Source organism: Sturnus vulgaris, chromosome 25 (assembly GCF_052056855.1).
Source record: "Sturnus vulgaris isolate bStuVul1 chromosome 25, bStuVul1.hap1, whole genome shotgun sequence".
NCBI classification, from domain to species: domain Eukaryota; kingdom Metazoa; phylum Chordata; class Aves; order Passeriformes; family Sturnidae; genus Sturnus; species Sturnus vulgaris.
Window position 1 is genome coordinate 1795701 of NC_142267.1, and position 23257 is coordinate 1818957.

At 45.1% G+C, this 23257-nt stretch overlaps 1 protein-coding gene across 5 annotated transcripts; it reads right to left on the minus strand.

Moving 5' to 3' along the window:
- Positions 1-135: 135 nt before the first annotated feature.
- Positions 136-21707, minus strand: SCNN1D (sodium channel epithelial 1 subunit delta). 5 transcript variants are annotated; one of them, XM_088178718.1, is made up of 13 exons: positions 20465-21703; positions 12510-12838; positions 11341-11581; positions 10142-10335; positions 8986-9089; positions 7590-7753; positions 6489-6587; positions 5818-5935; positions 4745-4823; positions 4108-4165; positions 3555-3610; positions 2647-2722; positions 136-1466 (listed from the first exon to the last, which is right to left on the minus strand). In XM_088178718.1, the coding sequence occupies exons 2-13, from the start codon at positions 12821-12823 to the stop codon at positions 1083-1085; spliced, it is 1887 nt and encodes a 628-aa protein (XP_088034844.1). In that variant the 5' UTR covers positions 12824-12838; positions 20465-21703; the 3' UTR covers positions 136-1082. The 5 variants fall into 5 exon arrangements, with proteins under 5 accessions (XP_088034844.1, XP_088034845.1, XP_088034846.1 ...); XM_088178719.1 differs by lacking the exon at positions 20465-21703 and adding an exon at positions 19012-19137; XM_088178722.1 differs by lacking the exon at positions 3555-3610 and having other exon boundaries at positions 1330-1466; positions 20465-21704.
- Positions 21708-23257: the final 1550 nt, after the last annotated feature.

Below are 23257 nucleotides of genomic sequence, written 5' to 3' on the forward strand. Positions count from 1 at the left end.
AGCTTTGGGGTTGGGCTGGCAGTGATGGCAGCAGCAAACCGAGGTCCCAAAAATCAGAATTTTGGTTTTGTCCTTTCAGCTTTCCAGGTTGGAAAATAAAAATAAACCCCCAAAAATCAGCAAAACAGATCCCAGTCCAAAGTCTTTTTATTATTTTTATTTTATTATTAAAAAGAAAAAAATTAAAAATAAAAAACTCGTGGGTTTCTTATCCCCTGCGAGGTTCCAACAGAACAAAAACATCCCCATCAAAAATAAAGCTGTTTATTCTATGTACAGATAAATTACTTAATTTAATTTATTACGGTAATTAATGTCAAATATTAACATTATCTCTGTTTACAAACTGCAGCAAAAACGCAGCATTCCATGGGAATCCAACGCTTTTCCTGCCACCTCAAAACGTTCCCAATCCCGATTTTTTTATCTTTTTTTTTTTCTCTTTATTTCCCTCTGGAAGAGTCGAACTCAGAGGGAAATTCCTGGGAAAATCCAAAAGCAGCAGCAGCAGCAGCACCCTGAGCCCTGGAATCCCCAAATGCAGCAGGAAAAGGGATTTGGGAATTCCAGGGAGAGTTTGGGAATTCCAGGTGGGATCAGAGCAGAGGGAAGGAATTTGGGAATTCCAGGTGAGATCAGAGCTCAGGGGGAAGGAATTTGGGAATTCCAGGTGAGATCAGAGCAGAGGGAAGGAATTTGGGAATTCCAGGTGAGATCAGAGCTCAGGGGGAAGGAGGAGCAATATTCCCACAGAATTTCGGGAATTCCAAGCACTGCCACGCTCAGCTGTGGATCCAGGACACCCCTGTGACTTTTCCAGCAGCATCAAGAGAATTCCAAGGATTTCCACACCCAGGGAGTTCCCAGGAGCTGATCCAGGACGTTCCTGGCACCTTTCCCACAAAATTTTGGGAATTTTAAGCATTTCTATGCTCAGGGAATTCCCAGGAGAGGATCCAGGATTTTCCACAAAATTTTGGGAATTTTAAGCATTTCTATGCTCAGGGAATTCCCAGGAGAGGATCCAGGATGTTCTTATCACGTTTCCCACAGAATTTTGGGAATTCCCATCCTCTCCCTGCTCACCAGCCCCCCTCAGCTCTGGGCTCCTGTCCCAAATCCTGTCCCAAATCCTGTCCCAAATCCTGTCCCAAATCCTGCTCCCTGTCACCCCCAGACCCCTCCGCCATCTCCCTGGGGCACCCCTGGAGGTGCAGAATTCCCGGAATTCCCGGAATTCGCGATGCCGGGGCTCTGCCCTGCCCTGCCCCGCAGCTCTCCAGGGCCGGGTGGATTTCTGGGATAGGGGCAGGGATTCCCAGGCTGCTGCGGAGCCTCTGGAAGCAGAGGAGCAGGGACAGGACCAGGGCGTCCAGGAGCAGCTCCAGCATCTCCACCACGGAGAGCACGGACGAGCCGAACCACAGGCTCCACTGGCTGCCCATGCTGGACAGCAGCAGGTTCTCCTAGGGGGGAAAAAATAAAAAAAAAATTAAATTATTCCCGAATTTTGGTTTATTCCCAGCCCGGGGAATAGGAATTCTGCTTGGGGGGAATGTAAGGGGTTGGGTAAAAAAAAGTGGAATTCACAAAGGTTTTCGTGGAAATTCACCTCGGTCTGAAATGGAGGCAGGGACAGGGTTTGGGGTTTTTTTTTTCTTTTCTATTCTCCATGAAAAACAAAACCCAAAACCGATCCCAAAACTCCAAGGTTTTTCCTTTTTTATTCTCTCTCTATTGTTCACACCCAAATCTGGAGCCCATTGGATCATGGTTCATATTCCCAATCATTTTCCACAGCGTTTCTCAAAATAAATCTCAAAACAAAAGCTCCAAAACCAACCCCAAAACAAAAACCCCAAAACAAAAACCCCAAAACAAAAACCCCAAAACAAAAACCCCAAAACAAAAACCCCAAAACAAAAACCCCAAAACAAAAACCCCAAAACAAAAACCCCAAAACAAAAACCCCAAAACAAAAACCCCAAAACAAAAACCCCAAAACAAAAACCCCAAAACAAAAACCCCAAAACAAAAACCCCAAAACAAAAACCCCAAAACAAAAACCCCAAAACAAAAACCCCAAAACAAAAACCCCAAAACAAAAACCCCAAAACAAAAACCCCAAAACAAAAACCCCAAAACAAAAACCCCAAAACAAAAACCCCAAAACAAAAACCCCAAAACTCCAAGGTTTTCCCTAATTTTTTATTCTCTCTCTATTGTTCACACCCATATCTGGAGCCCATTGGATCATGGCTCATATTCCCAATAATTTTCCATGACCTTTCCCTGAACAAAAACCCCAAAACCAATCCCAAAACAAAAACCCCAAAACCAATCCCAAAACCAAAACCCAAAACCAAACTACAGTAATTAATTAATGCTACCATAAATAAATAATTTATATCTATAACAAAAATTAAAACGTAATAATTAATGCTACCATAAAAATATTTCTATCTAAATTAGAAATAAATGGAATAACGAACAACATCATCTAAATAAATATCGATATAAAATAAACGTAATAATTATTAATAATGTACAAATAAATATTTATATACTCTATGAAATACTGAAATGTTGAATTTCTAGAGCTCTCAGGGATTTTATAGGAAGGGAAATGAAAGTTTTGGCACTCACAGAGAGCAGAGGGGCCTCGTGCACGGCCTGGGAGTTCAGCTGCTGGTAGAAGATGGAGACCTTGGCAATGTCCCTCCTGTGGGACAACAGGGACACCCCCAGTGGGGACTGGGACACCCCCAGTGGGGATTGGGACGCCCCCAGTGGGGACTGGGCATTCCCAGTGGGGACTGGGACACCCCCAGTGGGGACTGGGACACCCCCAGTGGGGACTGGGCATTCCCAGTGGGGACTGGGACACCCCCAGTGGGCACTGGGACAATCCCAGTGGGGACTGGGACACCCCCAGTGGGGACTGGGCATTCCCAGTGGGGACTGGGACACCCCCAGTGGGGATTGGGGCACCCCCAGTGGGGACTGGGGGCATTCCCAATTGGCACTGAGATGCTCCCAGTTGAGACTGGGGATTCCCAGTTGGGACTGGGGGTTATTGGGGATTTACTGGGTTTTTATTGGGAGTTTATTGGGGATTCATTAGGGGTTCATTAGGGGTTCATTGGGAGTTTACTGGGATTTATTAGGGGTTTATTGAGAGTTTATCAGGGATTTATTAGGGGTTCATTGGGGCGTTATTAGGGATTTATTAGGGGTTCATTGGGGCATTATTAGGGGTTCATTGGGGCGTTATTAGGGATTTATTAGGGGTTCATTAGAGGTTCATTAGGGGTTCATTGGGGCGTTATTAGGGGTTCATTAGGGGTTCATTAGAGGTTCATTGGGGCATTATTAGGGATTCATTGGGAGTTTACTGGGATTTATTAGGGGTTTATTGAGAGTTTATCAGGGATTTATTAGGGGTTCACTGGGGCGTTATGAGGGGTTCATTAGGGGTTCATTAGGGGTTCATTAGGGGTTCATTAGGGGTTCATTAGGGGTTCATTAGGGGTTCATTAGGGTCTGTGACTGACCTGCTGCTGCTGGAGTTGTATCCGTTCTGGTGCCTCAGGGCCTGGAGCACCCAGTCCTGGGTGGGAACACTCATTAGGGGGATGTTAATTAATTATGGGAACACTCATTAGGGGGATGTTAATTAATTATGGGAACACTCATTAGGGGGATGTTCATTATTGGAATATTTGTTATTGGAATATTTCTAGTTGAATATTTCTTATTGGAATATTCTTTTTTGGAATGTTTCTACTGGAATGTTCTTTATTGGAATGTTTCTAGTGGAATATTTGTTTTTGGAATATTCATTAGTGGAATATTCATTAGTGGAATATTCATTAGTGGAATGTTTCCACTGGAATATTTGTTACTGGAATATTCCTTATTGGAATATTTATTATTGGACTATTCCTTATTGGAATATTTCTATTGCAACGTTTCCATTGGAATGTTTGTTATTGGAATATTCATTAGTGGAATATTCATTAGTGGAATATTCGTTATTGGAATATTTCTTATTGGGATGTTTCCACTGGAATATTCTGTTGGAATTCCAAACCTGGAATTTTGTACCTGGGATTTTGTCGAGGGCCACTTGGCTGTGCCAGCTGAGACCTTGTACAGCGATTCCCTAGGGAGAGAAAAATCCAGGGAATTTCAGCACCAGCACCCAAAAAACCAGAGAGGTTCCAAAATCCTGGAATTTCTGGATGCATCCAAAAAAAACCCCAGAGAGGTTCCAAAATCCTGGGAATTTCTGGATGCGTCCAAAATGAAATTTTTTGGTGTTTTGCTTTTAAATTTTCATTTTGAAACTGTTCCCGTGGTAAAAAAAAAGACCTGAAATAATTCAGGTGTGGAAGGTGACAGAATTAGGGTTTCCCTAATTAAACATTTCAGGGTTAATTAAGCAATTTCTCCTTGCTGCTTCCACGGTTTCCTGATTTAATTTAATTTAATTTCTGCTCTCGTCTTTTTTTAGTTTAATCCAAATCAAATTTAAACTAAGAAATTGGAGCATAACATTTAAATTATATTAAATTAAAATTAAATTCATGACAAATTAAATTTAAAAAACGGGAGCATTACATTAAAATTCAATTAAAATTCAATTTAAAATTTCATTCAACTTTCAAGCTCCCAAGCTCTTTCAGCAGGGAATGAATTTCCCAGGAAATCCCAGCATTCCCAATTTTTTTTCCCTGCTCACCTGCAGGGTTTGGGGCACTGCTGGAAGCAATCCAGGTGGTGATTCCTGAGCCGGGAGTAGAGCTGGTAAAAGCAGTGACCTGGGAAAAGGAACAGCACTTGGGAATTCCCAGGAAAAATCCACAGGAATTCCTGAATCCATGGGAAAAAAAAAAAAAAAATCCCTGGGAATTCCTGAGTCTCTGAGAAAAAATGATTTCCCAGAGTTTCGGGAATTTCCAGGGATTACTCCCCATCGATTATTTCCCAGAAATTCGGGAATTCTCAGGGATTCTTCCCTGTTGATTTTTCCCAGAAATTCAGGAATTCCCAGGGATAATTCCCAGGGGTTTTGGCCATTCCCAGTGATTTTTTCCCCAGGGTTACAGGGATTATTTCCCAGGGATTTTTCCCAGGGGATTTCAGGAATTCCCAGGGATTTTCCCAGGGGATTTCAGGAATTCCCAGGGATTTTTTTCCAGGATTTCCCCTGAATTCGTTCCCATTTTCCCGGGATCCCGGGCAGCCTCACCCCAGGGATTTTTCCCAGGGGATTTCAGGAATTCCCTGGGATTTTTTCCCCAGGATTTCAGGAATTCCCTGGGATTTTTTCCCCAGGAATTCCTAGTGATGAATTCCCAGGGATGACTCCCCAGGATTTCAGGAATTCCCAGGGATGACTCCCCAGGATTTCAGGAATTCCCAGGGATGAATTCCCCAGGATTTCAGGGATTCCCAGGGATGAATTCCCCAGGATTTCAGGAATTCCCCAGGGATTTTTCCCAGGATTTCAGGAATTCCCATGGATGAATTCCCCTGGATTTCAGGAATTCCCAGGGATTTTTTTCCAGGATTTCCCCTGGATTCGTTCCCATTTTTCCCGGGATCCCGGGCAGCCTCACCCCAGGGATTTTTCCCAGGATTTCAGGAATTCCCAGGGATGAATTCCCCTGGATTCGTTCCCATTTTTCCCAGGATCCCAGGCGGCTTCATCCCAGGGATTTTTCCCAGGGGATTTCAGGAATTCCCAGGGATTTTTTTCCAGGATTTCCCCTGGATTCGTTCCCATTTTCCCGGGATCCCGGGCAGCCTCACCCCAGCCCGGCTGCCGGTTGTAGTCGCAGTGCCGGGCCCCGGCGGGCAGTGGGTAATAATAATAACCACAGCCACACTCCCGGAGCATCAGCTGCTGGAAACACGAGTGCAGGCACGCCTGGCGGGGGAAAACGGGGAAAAATAATTAATGGGATACAGAAAAAAAAAAATTCTGCATCTCTAGGATGCAGCTTTTAGGAGAAAAAGGGTGAAAAAAAAATGTGGGTAAATAAAAAAAAATTCTGAATTTGCAGGATGGAGGTTTTAGGAGAAAAATTGGATAAATCAAAACAATCCCAACTCTTTAGGGTGCAGCTCTTAAGGAGATGAAGGCAGAAAATATTTTGGATAAATTAAAAAAAAAATTCCAGATCTGAGCCAGGTTTGGCTAAACCGGGCTCAGCTAAGCCAGGTTTGTACCTGCAGAGTGTAGGAGTTGTTGTAGAGCAGCTCTAGCCTGGCTGAGCTGGGTTTGACTGAGCTGGGACTGGCTAAGCCAGGTTTGGTTGAGCCGAGCTCAGCTGAGCCGGGTTTGTACCTACAGGGTGTAGGAGGTGTTGTAGAGCAGCCCCAGCCTGGCCGAGCCGGGTTTGACTGAGCTGGTTCTGGCTAAACCAGGCTCAGCTAAGCCGGGTCTGGCTAAGCCGGGCTCAGCTAGGCCGGGTCTGTACCTGCAGGGTGTAGGAGTTGTTGTAGAGCAGCTCCACGGCCACGTCAGCGCCGTCCGTGGTGCATTTGCCGTAGTTGCCACCCAGGCGATTCACCTCATCCTGCGGGCACAGCGCGGGATTCATTAGCGGGCTTCATTAATTACAGCCCCCAGGGATTCATTAGCAGGCTTCATTAATTAATTACAGCCCCAAGTGATTAATTAGCAGGGTTAATTAAAGGCAGCAGGAAGGGCAGGGAATGAATGAGAGCAGAGCTGGGCTTTGATCATTAACAGCAGGGAAAACTGTCCCTGTGTCACCCCGGGACAGTGACAACTGCCGGGTGTCCCTGTGCCACCCCGGGACAGTGACAACTGCTGGGTGTCCCTGTGCCACCCCCGGGGCAGCGACAACTGCTGGGTGTCCCTGTGCCCCCAGAGGGGACATTGCCATCCCATCCCCGGGGCAGTGACAACTGCCGGGTGTCCCTGTGTCACCCCGGGGCTGTGTCCACCTGCCGGGTGTCCCTGTGTCACCCCGGGGCTGTGCCCACCTGGCGGGTGTCCCTGTGTCACCCCCGGGGCAGTGTCACCCCCGGGGCGGTGCCCACCTGGCGGGTGTCCCTGTGTCACCCCCGGGGCGGTGCCCACCTGGCGGGTGTCCCTGTGCCACCCCCGGGGCGGTGCCCACCTGGCGGGTGTCCCTGTGTCACCCCGGGGCGGTGCCCACCTGGCGGGTGTCCCTGTGTCACCCCGGGGCTGTGCCCACCTGCCGGGTGTCCCTGTGTCACCCCCGGGGCGGTGCCCACCTGGCGGGTGTCCCTGTGTCACCCCGGGGCTGTGCCCACCTGGCGGGTGTCCCTGTGTCACCCCCAGGGCGCTGCCCACCTGTCGGGTGTCCCTGTGTCACCCCGGGGCTGTGCCCACCTGGCGGGTGTCCCTGTGTCACCCCCGGGGCGGTGCCCACCTGCCGGGTGTCCCTGTGTCACCCCGGGGCTGTGTCCACCTGGCGGGTGTCCCTGTGTCACCCCGGGGCTGTGCCCACCTGGAGGGTGTCCCTGTGTCACCCCGGGGCTGTGCCCACCTGGCGGGTGTCCCTGTGTCACCCCGGGGCGGTGCCCACCTGGCGGATGCTGATGGTGGTGGCGATGCCCGGGCGGATGTCGAAGCCCTCGTGCTCCAGGAACGGGGTCTGGTTGTGCCGGTGGATCAGCACCCGCAGCCCGGCCAGCGGCGACAGCAGCGGCAGCTGAGCCCTCTGCTGGGCCCGCAGCAACAGGGACAGCCCTGGGACAGGGACATGGATTGGGGACAGGGGACAGGGATTGGGGACAGGGACTGAGCCCTCTGCTGGGCCCGCAGCAACAGGGACAGCCCTGGGACAGGAATTGGGGACAGGGATTGGGGACAGGGATTGGGGACAGGGACTGAGCCCTCTGCTGGGCCCGCAGCAACAGGGACAGCCCTGGGGACAGCGACAGGGACAGGGATTGGGGACAGGGACAGGGATTGGGGACAGGGACAGCCCTGGGGACAGCGACAGGGTTTGGGGACAGGGACAGCCCTCGGGACAGTGACAGGGACAGGGAATTGGGGACAGGGACAGGGATTGGGGACAGGGATTGGGGACAGGGACAGTGACAGCCCTGGGGACAGCGACAGGGACAGGGACTGAGCTCTCTGCTGGGCCTGCAGCAACAGGGACAGCCCTGGGGACAGCGACAGGAACTAGGGACTGGGAAGTGGGGACAGGGACTGGGAATTGGGGACACGGACAGCCCTGGGACAGCGACAGGGATTAGGGACGGGGACAGGGAATTGGGGACAGGGACAAGGAATTGGGGACAGGGGTTGGGGACAGGGACAGCAGCAGGGACAGCAGCAGGGACAGCCCTGGGGACAGGGGTTGGGGACAGTCCTGGGGACAGGGACAGGAAAAGGGAATTGGAGACAGGGATTGGGACAGGAACAGTCCTGGGACAGGGACAGAGACTGGGGACAGGGAACTGGGGACAGCCCTGGGGACAGAGACACGGACTGGGGACAGGGACAGGGAATGGGGGACAGGGATTTGGGGACAGGGACTGGGGACAGGGAATTGGGGACAGCTCGAGGTGACATCTGGAACTCTGAGCCTTGGGCAAAGCCCTCGGTTTTGGGTTTGGAGCTCAGATTGGGATTCTGGGATCTCTCATTTTAGAGCCCAGAAGAGCCACTTTAACCCTTAGATACTCCCACAAATCATAAATAATAACTAACAAATAAATAAAGATTAATAAACTAATAAATAATCAAGAATGAATAATAAATAAACCCCAATAATACTCTGCAATAAAGACTGCAAGAATATTCTGCTCAAAACCAAAAAGAATATTCTGCTTTTTGAAGCCCAGATGTGGCTGGCATGGCTGCCAAAAATTTGTGCCACCAGGCCAAAAGTCACAAAATCTGCTCTGAAGACATATTTAATTAATTAACCGAATTTTAGCTCTTTTACCCCATTTTGGCAGCTCACTCACCATAAGGAATTCCTGGTTTTGTGGCTGTCCAGAAGGGATCTGTCCCTTTGCTGTTAAAAGTGTAGCAGATCCCAAAAACTGGGTGGTGGAAGTGAACAAAATCACTGGAAAAATCAACAAAGATTTGATGGGGTTTTCATTCTGAGTGTGAATTTAAATTATTTACTTTCAATTATTTCATTTCATTTGGGATGTGTTTGGGAAAAGAGGAAGGAGCTGTTAAAAGTGTGGCAGCTCCCAAAAATGGAAGTGAACAAAAATCACTGGAAAATCAAGAGAGATTCGATGGGGCTTTAATTTTGAGTGTGAATTATGAGTATGAATCTTAATTTTGAGTGTGAATTACTAGTATGAATTTAAACGATTTAATTTAAATTGGGAAGTGTTTGGGAAAAGAGGAATGAGCTGTTAAAAGTGTGGAAGCTGCCAAAAACTGGGTGGTGGAAGTGAATAAAATCACTGGGAAAATCAACAAAGATTTGATGGGGTTTTAATTATGAGTAGAGACATTTTAATTTCAATTAGGATGTGTTATGGAAATTGGGAAGGAGCTGCTGAAAGTGCAGCAGCTCCCAAGAACTGGGCAGTGGAAGTGAATAAAATCACTGGGAAATCAAGAAAGATTTGATGGGGTTTTAATTATTTAATTTATTACTTTAATTCAAAGCTGAATGTGTTTGGGAAAAGAGAAATGAGCTGCTAAAAGTGCAGCAGCTCCCAAAAACTGGGTGGTGGAAGTGAATAAAATCACTGGAAAATCAAGGGAGAATTAATGGGGTTTTAATTCTGAGGTTGACAACACCTTAATGAGAATCTGGAGGTGTTTGGGATATTGGGAATGAGCTGCTGAAAGTGCAAGAGCTCCCAAAAACTGAGTAGTGAATAATCACTGGAAAATCAAGGGAGATTTGATGGGGTTTTAATTCTGATCTTGACAACACCCTAATGAGAATCTGGAGGTGTTTGGGACATTTGGAATGAGCTGCTGAAAGTGCAAGAGCTCCCAAAAACTGGGTAGTGAATAATCACTGGAAAATCAAGGGAGATTTGATGGAATTTTAATTCTGAGGTTGACAACACCCTGATGTGAATCTGGAGGTGTTTGGGACGTTGGGAATGAGCTGCTAATTCCCTGGAAATTCTGATTTCCACTCACCTGGGCCTGCAGGGCTCCCCATCGTACTGGCAGGAGTAAACCATGTCCTCCACGTGCTCCTCGTGCTGGGAGATGTTGATGACCCAGGGCAGCTGGGCCATGATGTTCATGTAGTGGAACCTGTACCACTCCAGGATGGCATCCAGGCCCGAGGAATAAGTCTTGTAGAAGCAATTCCCACCTGTGGAATTGCACTGGGAAACAGGGGAAAAAAAAAAAAAAAAATATCAGCACGGCAGGGAAAAAGTGGGCACAGCAAGGAGGGGAATTGTTGTTTTCACACCAAAGGGAAAAATTCGGATTATTGCAGGGATTTGATCCTTGGAGATGCTGAATGTCAGGGGAAGAGGAAAAAGGAGGGAGGAGTTTGGGATTAAAAAGTTGGGAATTCTCTCCATCTTGTGAATTTGTGAGCAGAGCCCAGAGGGCATTTCTTTGTTCTTACTCAGGGGAAGGGAGAAAGGGCTGGGGGACAAAAATCACCCCAGAATTGCTGGTGAGAGACTCCAGGACAATGTACTCCAGGTATTTTGGGATGAATCCTCATCCCCATCCAGGAATTCTGGGGTGAATCCCATTCCAGGCATTTCGGGGTGAATCCCCATCCCATTTCCAGGAATTTTGGGGCAAATCCCAATCCCCAGGAATTTTGGGGTAAATCTCAATCCCAAGCATGTTGGGGTGAATCCCCACCCAGGAATTCTGAGGTAAATCTCATTCCCAGGCATTTTGAGGTGAATCCCATTCCAGGCATTGTGGGGTGAATCCCCATCCTCAGTCCCCAGGAATTTTGGTGTGAATCCCCATTCCCAGGCATTTTGGAGTGAATCCAAATCTCCAGGAATTTTAGGTTGAATCTCAGCCAGGAATTTTGGGATAAATCCCAAACCCAGGCATTTTGGGGTGAATCCTCATCCCCATTCCCACTCAGGAATTTTGGTGTGAATCCCCATTCTCACAGATTTTGGGGCCAATCCCAAATCCCCAGGTATTTTGGGATGAATCCCATTCCAGGCATTTTGGGGTGAATCCCCATCCCCATTCCCACTCAGGAATTTTGGTGTGAATCCCCATTCTCACAGATTTTGGGGCCAATCCCATATCCCCAGGTATTTTGAGGCAAATCCCAGTCCCCAATCCTCAGGAATTTTGGGGTGAACCCCCCTGCCCTCCCCATTCCCGTGTCCCTGACCCCTCACCAGTCGGAATCCCACGCTGGAACGTCTCCTCCCTGCCCTGAGCTCGGCCATCCTGACCAGGGAGAAGTTGTGGCTGAGCTGGAATCCGGAGCTGCTGAGATTCCCATTCCCATTCCCGTTCCCATTGTGCTCCTTCCCACGGAACCAGCGTGCTGAGGAGGAGCTGCTGCCGTACAGAAAGGTCAGGGACTCCTCTGCCATCCTGTCCAGCTGCTCCAGGTGTTCCCTCACCAGCTCGAACCTGCAGCAATTTTGGGGAAAATCCAACAAAGGGCTTAAAAATCCAGAAATCTGCATTGATTTTGTTCATTCCCAGCACCCAGTTTATTAGAGTTCTTATTTATGGAAATAACGTTAATTTAATATTAATTAATTTATTTAATAGAAATTATTTAAGATGCATTAATTTATACTTATATATTTACATTCTATATATTTTTTATATTATATCTTTAAATTTGTATTATATTTCTATTTCTATAATTTATATGTTTGTGTTATTCATATTATCTGTTTATATATATTATATATTACAGTAATATTATATTATATTAAATTATGTTATATTATATTATGTTATGTTATATTATATTATATTATATTATATTATATTATATTATATTATATTATATTATATTATATTATATTATATTATATTATATTATATTATATTATATTATATTATATTATATTATATTATATTATATTATATTATATTATATTATATTATGTTATATTATGTTATGTTATGTTATATTATGTTATGTTATATTATAGTATATTATGTTATATTATAGTATATTATGGTATATTATGTTATATTATATTAATGATTTAAAGTATCAATTTCATTAATATATTACATGTTAATGTATTGTATTATATATAGTATATTACATATCTATTTATAATTACATATTTCTATATCAGATATGTTTATATGCATATCTAACTGATACCATATATTTATAATTATATGGCACATTTATATATCATTACATCAATTCAACCGAAAACATTTAACACCACCAAAAACTAATTGAAAACTTCGTATCAAATGCCATAATTAATTAAATTATTAACTCAATTAACAACTACTATCAACACTAAATCACTCAACCCTGCCAATACCTGGAGCTGGGCGTGCTGGCCATGGCGGCCACGTTTACCTGTAAGGATCCAGGTTGCAGACGGTGACGGCCGGGAACATTTTGGGCTCGGAGTGCATGGACATGGTGAGCACCACGGGGTAGGCCCAGAACTGGCTGAACATGAGGGCAAACTGCCAGTAGAGCATGGCCAGGCTGGCCAGCAGCAGCAGAGTCCAGAAAGCCCTCCTGGAGCGCGCGCCGCCCGAGCACACCAGGCGCACGGTGCCGTGGATCGTGGTGTTCCTGCAGAAAAACTCAAACAGCTCCTGGAAGGAGCCGTAGAATTCCATCAGCCCCTCCTGCCTCGCTGCTTCTGCTCCTGGAAGTTCCATCCTCTAAGTGTCTTCCTGGCAAATAAAGAGGGAAAAACTTGTTAATTCGAGGGGAAGGGTTTTTCAAAGAGGCGTTTTCCAAAGAAGCCTTTTCCAAAAATGATTTTCCAGAGAAACCTTTCCCAAATGGGCCTTTCCCAAAGAAACCTTTTCCAAACACGATTTTCCAGAGAAATCTTTCCAAATGGGCCTTTTCCAAAGAAACCTTTCCCAAAGAAACCTTTTCCAACCATGATTTCCCAAAGAAACCTTTCCCAAACGGGCCTTTCCCAAACAGGCCTTTCCCAAAGAAACCTTTTCCAACCACGATTTTCCAGAGAAACCTTTTCCAACCATGATTTTCCAGAGAAATCTTTCCCAAACGGGCCTTTCCCAAATGGGCCTTTTCCAAAAAGGTGTTTTGCAAAGAAACATTTTTCCAAAGAAGCATTTTCCACACAGCCATTCCCAAATGGGCCTTTCCTAAAAAAGCCATTCCCAAAGAAACCTTTTCCAACGAGGCCTTTTCCAAAATGGGCCTTTCCCAAACAGGCCTTTCCTAAAAAAGCTGTTTCCACAAAGGCCTTTTCCCAAGAAACCTTTTTCAAAAATTAGCCTTTCCCAAAGAATCCTTTCCCAAAGAATCCTTTTCCAACGAGGTGTCTCCCAAACAGGCCTTTCCTCAAGAAGCCTTTTCCAAAAATTCCTTTTCCACATAAGCTTTTCCAAACAGGTTTTTCCCAAATGGGCTTTTCCAAACACACTTTTTCCAAATGGACATCCTCCAAAGAAGTCTTTTCCAAAGGGTTTTTTTTTTTTTTTTTTTCCAAAGAAGCCTTTTCCAAACAGGATTTTTCCAAAAATGCCTTTTCCAAAGAAGCTTTTCCAAAGGTGCCTTTTCCAAAAAGGTTCTTCCAAATTGCTTTTCCAAACACACCTTTTCCAAAGAGACTTTTCCAAGGAAACATTTTCCAAACTCTTCTTTTCCAAAGCTGCCACTTTCAAGGAGGCCTTTTCCAAGCAGGCCCCAAATGAATTTTTAATTAGGAAAACCCCAAAAATAAAAGCACCAAGGATCTGAATCCATGGAGATCCCCAAAATCCACATCCAGGAAGGAACAAAGAGCTCCAGTTCTGCTGCTGCTGAGGAACTGGGAGGTGTTTCCCACACTTCCATAGGATTTCTCAGCCAGTTTGGATTTGGGATTCATCCTGGGAAGTTTGAGGCCAAAAAAAGTCAGGAATTTTCTTCTTTCCAAGAACTCCAAGGAGCAGGGTTTAAAATCCTGAAGTGTCAACTCCTTGTGGATCCAGAGAGATTTATGGTTCACAATTCGAGGAATATTTCTTAAATATTACATATTACATTCTTGTTTATTAAATACTTAATGTAACAAAGTAATTAGTTAATAAATTATTAATTTAAATATTATTTTTATTTCTCATAAACCACCACTACGGCTTCATCCTTATGTCAAAGAATCAGGAAAAAATTCACCTTCCAACTGTTGGATTAGAACCTGGGTTTGATTTTTGCTGTAGGATCTCATTCTGCAGAATAAGCAGGGTGAATTTATCTCTGAACTCTCCTCCAAGAGGAAATACAGGAGGTGCAGGCAGGAATTTTGGGATGGAAATGGAGCAAAACACCTCCGTGGGAAGCACAGAGGGGTTGAGATAAATTAGGGTGTGGATACAGAATTTAATGCTAAAATTGAATTCTAAAATTCTAGAGACCACTGGAAATAAAATGCTCTCGGGGTGTTTCTGAAGACCACCAAAATATTAATTAATGTTATTAATTTTGCCACGTAAATAGGAATTTAATTCTTTGCATTTTACAGCAGCGAAAAGGCAGCACAGAAACTGAAAATCACTCAAAAGCGCCGATTGAAAACAAATAAAAATCCAGATTTTTTTTTTTTTTCCTCCAGGGATAATCCCAGCCTTTCTGAGCGTGGAGAACTGGCTCTGGTGGCATTTGGGGACACTGGAGTGACGCTGGCACATTTCCATGAGCATGACAGGGAGGAAGGTGTGAATATCCCGTGAATCACCCGGCCCATTACATCACCCAGAGAAGTTCACTGACTCCAAACTTTGGGACAACCTTCGCTCCAAATTAAAAAAAAAAAATAATTAAAAAATAAATTAGGGATAGAGGGATAGAGTTTGAAATTGAGGAGAGCAAAAGAAACTAAAGAGTTGTTGGGAGAGGTTCTGTGCTGATGAAATTAAAGTTTTATCCGTGAGGAAATGTGGAATAAATGGAATAATTGCCCAAATTTAATGCTAAAATAATCTGCTTCTTGCTCATGAGGAAATGTGGAAGAGAAGGGATAATGACTCAAAATAAAATCCTAAAATAATCTACTTGTTGCTCATGAGGAAACGTGGAATAAAATTAATAATTACCCAAAAGGAATGCTAGAAGAATCTGCTTCTTACTCATGAGGAAATGGGGAATAAAATTAATAATGACACAAATTTAATGCTAAAAGAATCGACTTCTTGCTCATGAGGAAATGTGGAGTAAAATGAATTATTACTCAAAGTCAATGCTAAAATAATCTACTCCTTGTTTATGGGAAAATGTGGAATAAAAGGAGTAATTACCCAAAATGAATGCTAAAAGAATCTGCTTCTTGCCCATGAGGAAATGTGGAATAAAATTAATAATTACCCAATGTCAATGCTAAAAGAATTTATCAAACGCAGATTTTTTTTTTAATCTCTAATTTTGCCTCTAAAAACCCCCAGACAAAGCCTGGTTTTCAGAGATAATTCAGTTTTCACTTCTGTGTGGGATTTGAAGTTTATGGTGAATTCATCCCATTTAAATCTGCGTTGTTAAAACGAATAGAAGGAAAAAAAGAAAATATAAAGAAGCCAAATAATTCAGAAACAATCCAGAAAACAGCACAGCCCAACACTGATAGCTACAAATATAAAAATACATTTTATAATACAATAAAAACGGAATTAAAACCAAATTACAGCCCCTTCCCCCCAGTACCTTGACAGAAATTCTGATCTCTGAGCGTGCAGAGAATCCACTAAACCCAGCCCTGGGCTTAAAGCTGAGCTGAAGGCAAGTCCTGGCCCAAAGCTGGGGGATTTGGGAGTGCAGAGCCCCTGGAGCTGTCCAGCCTTTATGGATGGAATCGATGACATCAAAAGGGGCAGGACTTGAGGAAGAGATCATGGAAATTATTCAAAGCATGATCCAGGGAATAATAGGAAGTGAAGAAACTGGACAAACGGGTTAAGGTGAGCTTACAGCGGAGTTAAGCTGGGTTTAAGCGCTGCTGGCGTGGTCACCTCGACTTTTTTCCCCTCATTATCAGAGTCATCGTTTCCAGGGAAATAACCAGGGGCTCCAGGATGTCCTTCCCACGCTGGATTTTCCCATCCAGGGATGATCTCTGTCCTTCCCACTCTGGATTTTCCCATTTAGGGATGATCTCTGTCCTTCCCACTCTGGATTTTCCCATCCAGGGATGATCTCTGTCCTTCCCACTCTGGATTTTCCCATCCAGGGATGATCTCTGCCCTTCCCACTCTGGATTTTCCCATCCAGGGAGGATCTTTCTTCCTTCTTTCCTTGTTTTCCAGAGCCTGGCAGGATCCCAGGGAATTGGAGCCATCGAGGTGCTCTTGAGGAATTGAATTGCTCAGCGTGGATTCCCTCCTGCTTCTCCAAGAATATTCCCCAATCCCAATCTCCAATCCAAATCCCAGTCCAAATCCCCAATCCCAATCCCAATCCCCAGTCCAGGATTCATGAGATGAAAACAGAACCAACAGAACCAACAGAACCCCGTTCAAATCAGGTTTTGGGGATGTGGTTCTGAGGCTAAAGAGTGGCAGAAACGATGGAGAAATGGATTCAGGACACCTTGGAGAATTCCCCGATTATTTTTGATGCTTTCCCATGTGGAAAACAGCTCTGCAGGAAGTTTTTAAATGTAGAAATGGGAATATTTGGGATCCAGAGGAAGTTTAGAGCCCCAAATCAAAGCCTGCCTTTCCAAATTGGGTTTTCTCTCCCATTGGAAGCTGTGAAACATCAGTGCTTGCAAAAAAAAAAAAAAAAAATTAAAAAAGGAAATTTCATGTGAAATTCCATCCAGAAAGAAGGGGGAAAGGATAAAGATGAAGGGAGACAAATCCCCTGATTTTCACTGATTTAAATCCAATTTACACCGGATTTATGCTGGATTTTGTTCTGGAAACCCCAAACCACATAGAACGTTTCTCTCAAATGTTTAAATTATTATTGAAAAGATTCAAATCCTTTTAACCAGCTGTTATTACTCCATTCTACCCCTCTCTAATATTAAAAGGAAATCTCACCAAACGTATCTGGAACGTGGTTTAAATTTTTTTTTTTTTAAAAAACATTATTTTAGAAACTTTTAATTAAAAAAAAAAAAAAGAAACCGAATTGAACAAAGAGCCGTGTGACGAGTTAATTAGTTAAATCTCATTAAAAACCTCCCAGCAGTCATTCTGCCACGTCCGTGTGTCCGTCCCCCACCCTTCCTTCTCTCTTCACCCCGCGTTGTGCAATGGAAAAACGCAACAATCAATCCCTGACAATGGAATTCTTGCACAAGCAGCAGCACACAGCTCCTCTTGCCTCACAGTGCCAGCACCCCGGAAAAATCCTCGCTGAATTTCCTCCAGGAATTTTTTTTTTTTCCTTGCAGGAAATAGGAAAAAAAAAAAAAAACCCAACCAAAAACAACTGGATGTGCATCACTTAAAAAAAAAAAAAAAAAAAAAAAAAAAATCCCGGTTCTGTTGGGTCGTTTTTGTGGATCCTGAACTGGGAAAGAAAGGGGGAAAAAAAAAAAAAATCAAACTTCACTGCTTAAAAAATGTGGGTTTGGTTTTGTTTTTTTTTTTTTCAAAATGCAGAGATTTTGGAGATAAGAGCCCTGAGAAAGTCCTGTGGGGTTGCAGGGCTGTAATTAGAAATTCTGAGTAAGGCTGGAAATGTTGATTAGGGCTTGCAAGGGAGGGAAGGAGGAAATGTTTTGTGTGTCCTGAGGAGCAGCAACTCTGCACGTGTCCAGGAGGTTCCTTTTCCCACTGGGTGCTTTTAATTCGTTGATTTTTCATGGAATCACATCCTATTTAATTGAGAAAGGCAGCAGAGATTAAAGAAAATTCTGGAATTTTGCCATTTTGCTTGGAAGTTCTCACGTGTGAACCGTGCAAACTCTGCCCTTGGCCCTACACTTGATTATTGTTATATTATAAAATATTAAAATATTTATTTGACAGGCTCAGATGGATGATAAAATGATTCTCAGCCACCTGATAAACTACTGGAACAGAAATAAATATCAAATTATGAAAAGATGCCAAAAATCAGCCATTCAGAGTGGCAGGAGAGCCACGAGGATCACCCTGCAGGCACCAAAGGAGATTTCAGATCCTTCACCTGAAAGTGACTCAGTAAATTCACATTCCTGGTGGGATGGACTCAAGAAATCAGGGAAATCTTCTGCCAAATAAGAATTTTTTAAAAGTATTTCCTTATACATAAAAAACGCTCTGGAGAGGCTTGAGTGACAAAGATTCCCCTGGAGAAGCTCAGGGGTGTTCTCCATGCCTGGCCCATCCTCTGGAACTCAAATATTCAAATATTTTACCCAATATCATTGAAAACGCCCCAAAGAAGAACAGAGGAGTGAAAATCCCACCTGAGCTCATCCCAGCCCCTCATTCCTCTGGGAATAGAAAACCGAATTTTTTTTTTTTTTTTTATGCTGGAACATAAACCCAAAACCTCACCTGAAAGGATCCCAGAAATTCCCAATTCCAGCAGCTTTCCCTGGGCCTCCCCACCCTGAGGCTCTGCTGGAATTCGCTGCCCACTCACCACAAAAATTCTCCTGGGCATGAATTTCCCCCCCCGGCTGCCGCTGCTCCAAATTCTCCCGCTCTCTCACAATTTCCTCACTTTCCATTGCTCCATTTTCCAGCGATTCCCACTTTTCCCTCTGGATTGGGAAAGGAGAAATCCAGCCCTGGGCATTCCCTCGCTCCGGCAGAGGCTGGGATGTGGAGGAGGATAAACCTGCCCTGGGGAGGCTCTGCAGCCGATTTAATCTCGGTTTTAACAGAGCTGGTTTTAACTCACACCACCCCTGCCTAAAATGGAATTTATTCCTCTCCCCACGTTTTCCCTCACGTACCACCCGAGTTTTCCTCTCAGCAATGAGTTCAGGCTCCTCTGGTTATATTCCCTGCTCAGTCAGTTCACAATTCCTGCATTTCCCGGTGTTCCTTCTCTGCCTCCTCTGCTTTTTCCAAAAAAAAAAAAAAAAAAAAAAAAAAGCTCTGGAATCAGAATTCCGGTTGGTGCAGGAGGCAGAGCCTGCCCTGGAGAGATTCCAGATGTTGCTTCACGCCTCTCTCTGATCCTGCCCCCAAAGTGCTGCTGAATTCCTGCATTTCTGGGTGCCTGACAATCCCTGAATCGCTTTTTGCGCTGAATTCCTGCATTTCTGGGTGCCTGACAATCCCTGAATCGCTTTTTGCGCTGAATTCCTGCATTTCCCGGGTGCCTGACAATCCCTGAATCGCTTTTTGCGCTGAATTCCTGCATTTCCCGGGTGCCTGACAATCCCTGAATCGTTTTTTTTTTTTCCTCTGGGAGTCCCTGAATTGCTTTTTGCGCTGAATTCCTGCATTTCATGGAATGTCAGGGTAGCTCTGCACACCCAGATTTTCTCTGGGAATCCCTGAATTCCTTTTTGTGCTGAATTCCTCCCATTTCTGGATGTTTTCCTCCTCTCCTGGAATGTCTGTGGAGCTCTGCACACCAAAATTTCCCCTGGGAACCCTGACTTGCTTTTTTTACTTTGAGAATCCCTGAATTGCTTTTTATGCTGAATTCCTGCATTTCTTGGATGCTTTCTCCCTCTCCTGGGATGTCAGTGGAGCTCAGCACACCAAGATTTTCTCTGGGAATCCCTAACTTGCTTTTTTTTCCTCTGGGAATCCCTGAATTGCCTTTTTCTTTTCTGGAAATCCCTGGATTTTTTTACCTTTGGGAATCCCTGAATTGCCTTTTTCTTTTCTGGAAATCCCTGGATTTTTTTTACCTTTGGGAATCCCTGAATTGCCTTTTTCTTTTCTGGAAATCCCTGGATTTTTTTTACCTTTGGGAATCCCTGAATTGCCTTTTTCTTTTCTGGAAATCCCTGAATTTTTTTTCCTCTGGGAATCCCTGGATTGCTTTTTTTTTTTTTTTTTTTCTGTGCCGCTCTGAGCCCTGGCTGGGGGATTTCTGTGGAATTCCTCCCAGGAATCCGTGCCTGCAGCTTTGGGATGTCCCCGGTGTCTCTGCCAAAGGCGCTCCGGGCAGAGGCGAACACCCCTTAACCCGTGCTGGGCTCCCAGGTCACGTTTTTATCCACACTTTTCCAAAATAAAACTCCCTGGCAAATCCTCCACGAGCACATGAATAATGTGCTAATCACCAGCCCTGGAAATATTCCTTAATTACCCGCGTGGAATGAGCAGCTGCACGTCAGCGCTGCCCGGGGTGCAGAGGGTTAAAATCCAGCACCCAAATCCTGCTGCTTCCCGGGCTGAATTTATTCATTTATTCATTTATTCATTTATTCATTTCCACACACTCACCTGTCCGAGGAAGGTGGCTGCAGCTGCTCCTGGCATCCCTCTGGAATAACAATTCCTGGTTTTTCTTTTTTTCTTTTTCTTTTTTTTTTTTTTTTTTGGATTCTCTTCCTGTTCCTGTTTCTTTACTCACGGCTCTTCATCAGCGCTCCAAATCTGTCACCTCCCTCAAATCCCAAATATTCCCAAGGTGAAATCCTGGATGGGTTTTTATCCCGCTCCAGCTCCGATGTCTGATGAGATGCAGCAGGAGCTGCTGGAATTCCAGGACAATCAGGGCTCGGAGAACTCCAGGAGCTCCTCGCTCCGCGGACACGCCAGGTGCCACCATCCTGGAATGTCACACACCATCGCCAAAAATTCCGAGCCGGCCAATCCAACTCCTGGAAAATGGGCTGGGAAGCGATCCTGGCTCCCGGAACGCTCCCCAGAATTGATTCCCAAGGCTTGGCCGCGATTCCCAGGGATTAATCAATCCAGGAACCTCGGGAGGAAGAGGAGCTCCAGCGCGGCACCGAGGGAAGGAGGGGATGAAGAAACCGGGAGCCGCCTGCGCGAGGCCAAGCCAGTCATTAGCAAATGCTAATTAAAAGCGTGATTACACAATGCCTGTGGCAGCTGGCCTTCCTCTCCCAACCCGACAAAGGCTTTTTTTTTTTTTTTTTTGGGATAAATCCAGCTGTGACTCCCTGTTTTCCATCTGGAGGATTTCCTCCCACAGCGGCGGGGTCGGGAATTGCAAACAAAGCTCCGTGCGAGATTGAAAAAGATTTCAAAAACTCAGGAATAAAAAGATTTCAAACACTCAGGAATATTCCTCTGGATGCAGGGAATGCCTCGGGGAAGAGCTGTGGCTTGGAAAAAAGTTCCTTTGGAAACCTTTCCATGCTGCTGGAGGCAATCCCAGAACAGGATCCAATCCCAGGGCTGAGGCGGAATTTCCTGGATTCCTTCAAACCTGCGGGAATTTTGGGAGAGCCCCAAACCCGCCCCGTGCTTAACCTGTAACCCTTCAATTTTCCTGTCCAACACTTGAATATTTTTTTTATTTTGGTGCTCCCCGAACAATCTTTGCTCAGCGATCGGAGTCCAAAGCGCTGCCCGGAGCTCTGGGCTCCATTTGCGAGTGACTCGGAGCGAGGAGCGGCACAAAATTCCCGGCCCGACCTGTCCGAGCACAAATCCCCGCAGCGGGCAGGGCTGGGGACCCTGGGGACAATTCCCCAGTGCCTCGGGGTTTGTGACCTTGGGGACAATTCCCCAGTGCCTCGGGGTTTGTGACCTTGGGGACAATTCCCCAGTGGATCAGGGTTTGGGACCCTGGGGACAATTCCCCAGTGGATCAGGGTTTGGGACCCTGGGGACAATTCCCCAGTGACTCGGGAAGGGTTTGTGACCTTGGGGACAATTCCCCAGTGGATCAGGGTTTGGGACCCTGGGGACAATTCCCCAGTGGATCAGGGTTTGGGACCCTGGGGACAATTCCCCAGTGACTCGGGAAGGGTTTGTGACCTTGGGGACAATTCCCCAGTGGATCAGGGTTTGGGACCTTGGGGACAATTCCTCAGTGGATCAGGGTTTGGGACCCTGGGGACAATTCCTCAGTGGATCAGGAAGGGTTTGGGATCTTGGGGACAATTCCCCAGTGGATCAGGAAGGGTTTGGGACCTTGGGGACAATTCCTCACTGTCCGGAGTGCCGGGAATGGTGTCCAAGGGGGGAATTTGGGGAAGGAATTCTGGCCTGGAAGGTCCTGGCTGAGAATTTCCCCCCAAAAATCTCAACCCTGGAAGAGAATTCCTAAAAATATCTCATCCCTGGAAGGACCTGGCAGAGAATTAAAAAAAAAAAAATCTCATCCCTGGAAGGCCCTGGCACAGAATTCCTAAAACATCTCATCCCTGGAAGGACCTGGCAGAGAATTAAAAAAAAAAAAATCTCATCCTTGGAAGGACCTGGAAGAAAATAAAAAAAAAAAAAAATCTCATCCTTGGAAGACAATTCCCAAAAAAAATCTCATGCCAGGAAGGCCCTGGCTAAGAATTCCCCAAAAAATCTTAATTTATGTAACAATCTGTTCTTATTTTAAAAAACTACACCTTAAACAATAAATCTATCCCATAAAAACCAATAAAAATAATAAAAAAAAATAAACTTCAGAAAAATCCCACACAGAAGCCAGAGAGCTTGATTGATCATTGATTGATCCTGCCTGTGATTGATCAGTGATTGATTGATCCTGCCTGTGATTGATCAGTGATTGATTGATCCTGCCTGTGATTGATCAGTGCTCCATTGATCCTGATTGTGATTGATCAGTGCTCCATTGATCCTGCCTGTGATTGATCAGTGCTCCATTGATCCTGCCTGTGATTGATCAGTGCTCCATTGATCCTGATTGTGATTGATCAGTGCTCCATTGATCCTGATTGTGATTGATCAGTGCTCCATTGATCCTGATTGTGATTGATTGATCAGTGCTCCATTGATCCTGATTGGGAGTGACTGATCAGTGCTCCATTGATCCTGCCTGTGATTGATCAGTGATCGATTGATCCTGCCTGTGATTGATCAGTGATTGATTGATCCTGATTGGGAGTGATTGATCAGTGATCGATTGATCCTGCCTGTGATTGATCAGTGATTGATTGATCCTGATTGGGAGTGATTGATCAGTGATTGATTGATCCTGCCTGTGATTGATCAGTGATCGATTGATCCTGCCTGTGATTGATCAGTGATCGATTGATCCTGATTGTGATTGATCAGTGCTCCATTGATCCTGATTGTGATTGA

Coding starts and splice junctions, on each gene's coding strand:
- SCNN1D (XM_088178718.1), bottom strand. CDS start 12,823: ATGGAACTTCCAGGAGCAGAAGCAGCGAGGCAGGAGGGGCTGATGGAA. Junction 10,336..11,340: donor CCAGCGTGGGATTCCGACTG/GTGAGGGGTCAG, acceptor CCTGTTTCCCAG/TGCAATTCCACAGGTGGGAA. Junction 7,754..8,985: donor AAAACCAGGAATTCCTTATG/GTGAGTGAGCTG, acceptor TCCCTGTCCCAG/GGCTGTCCCTGTTGCTGCGG.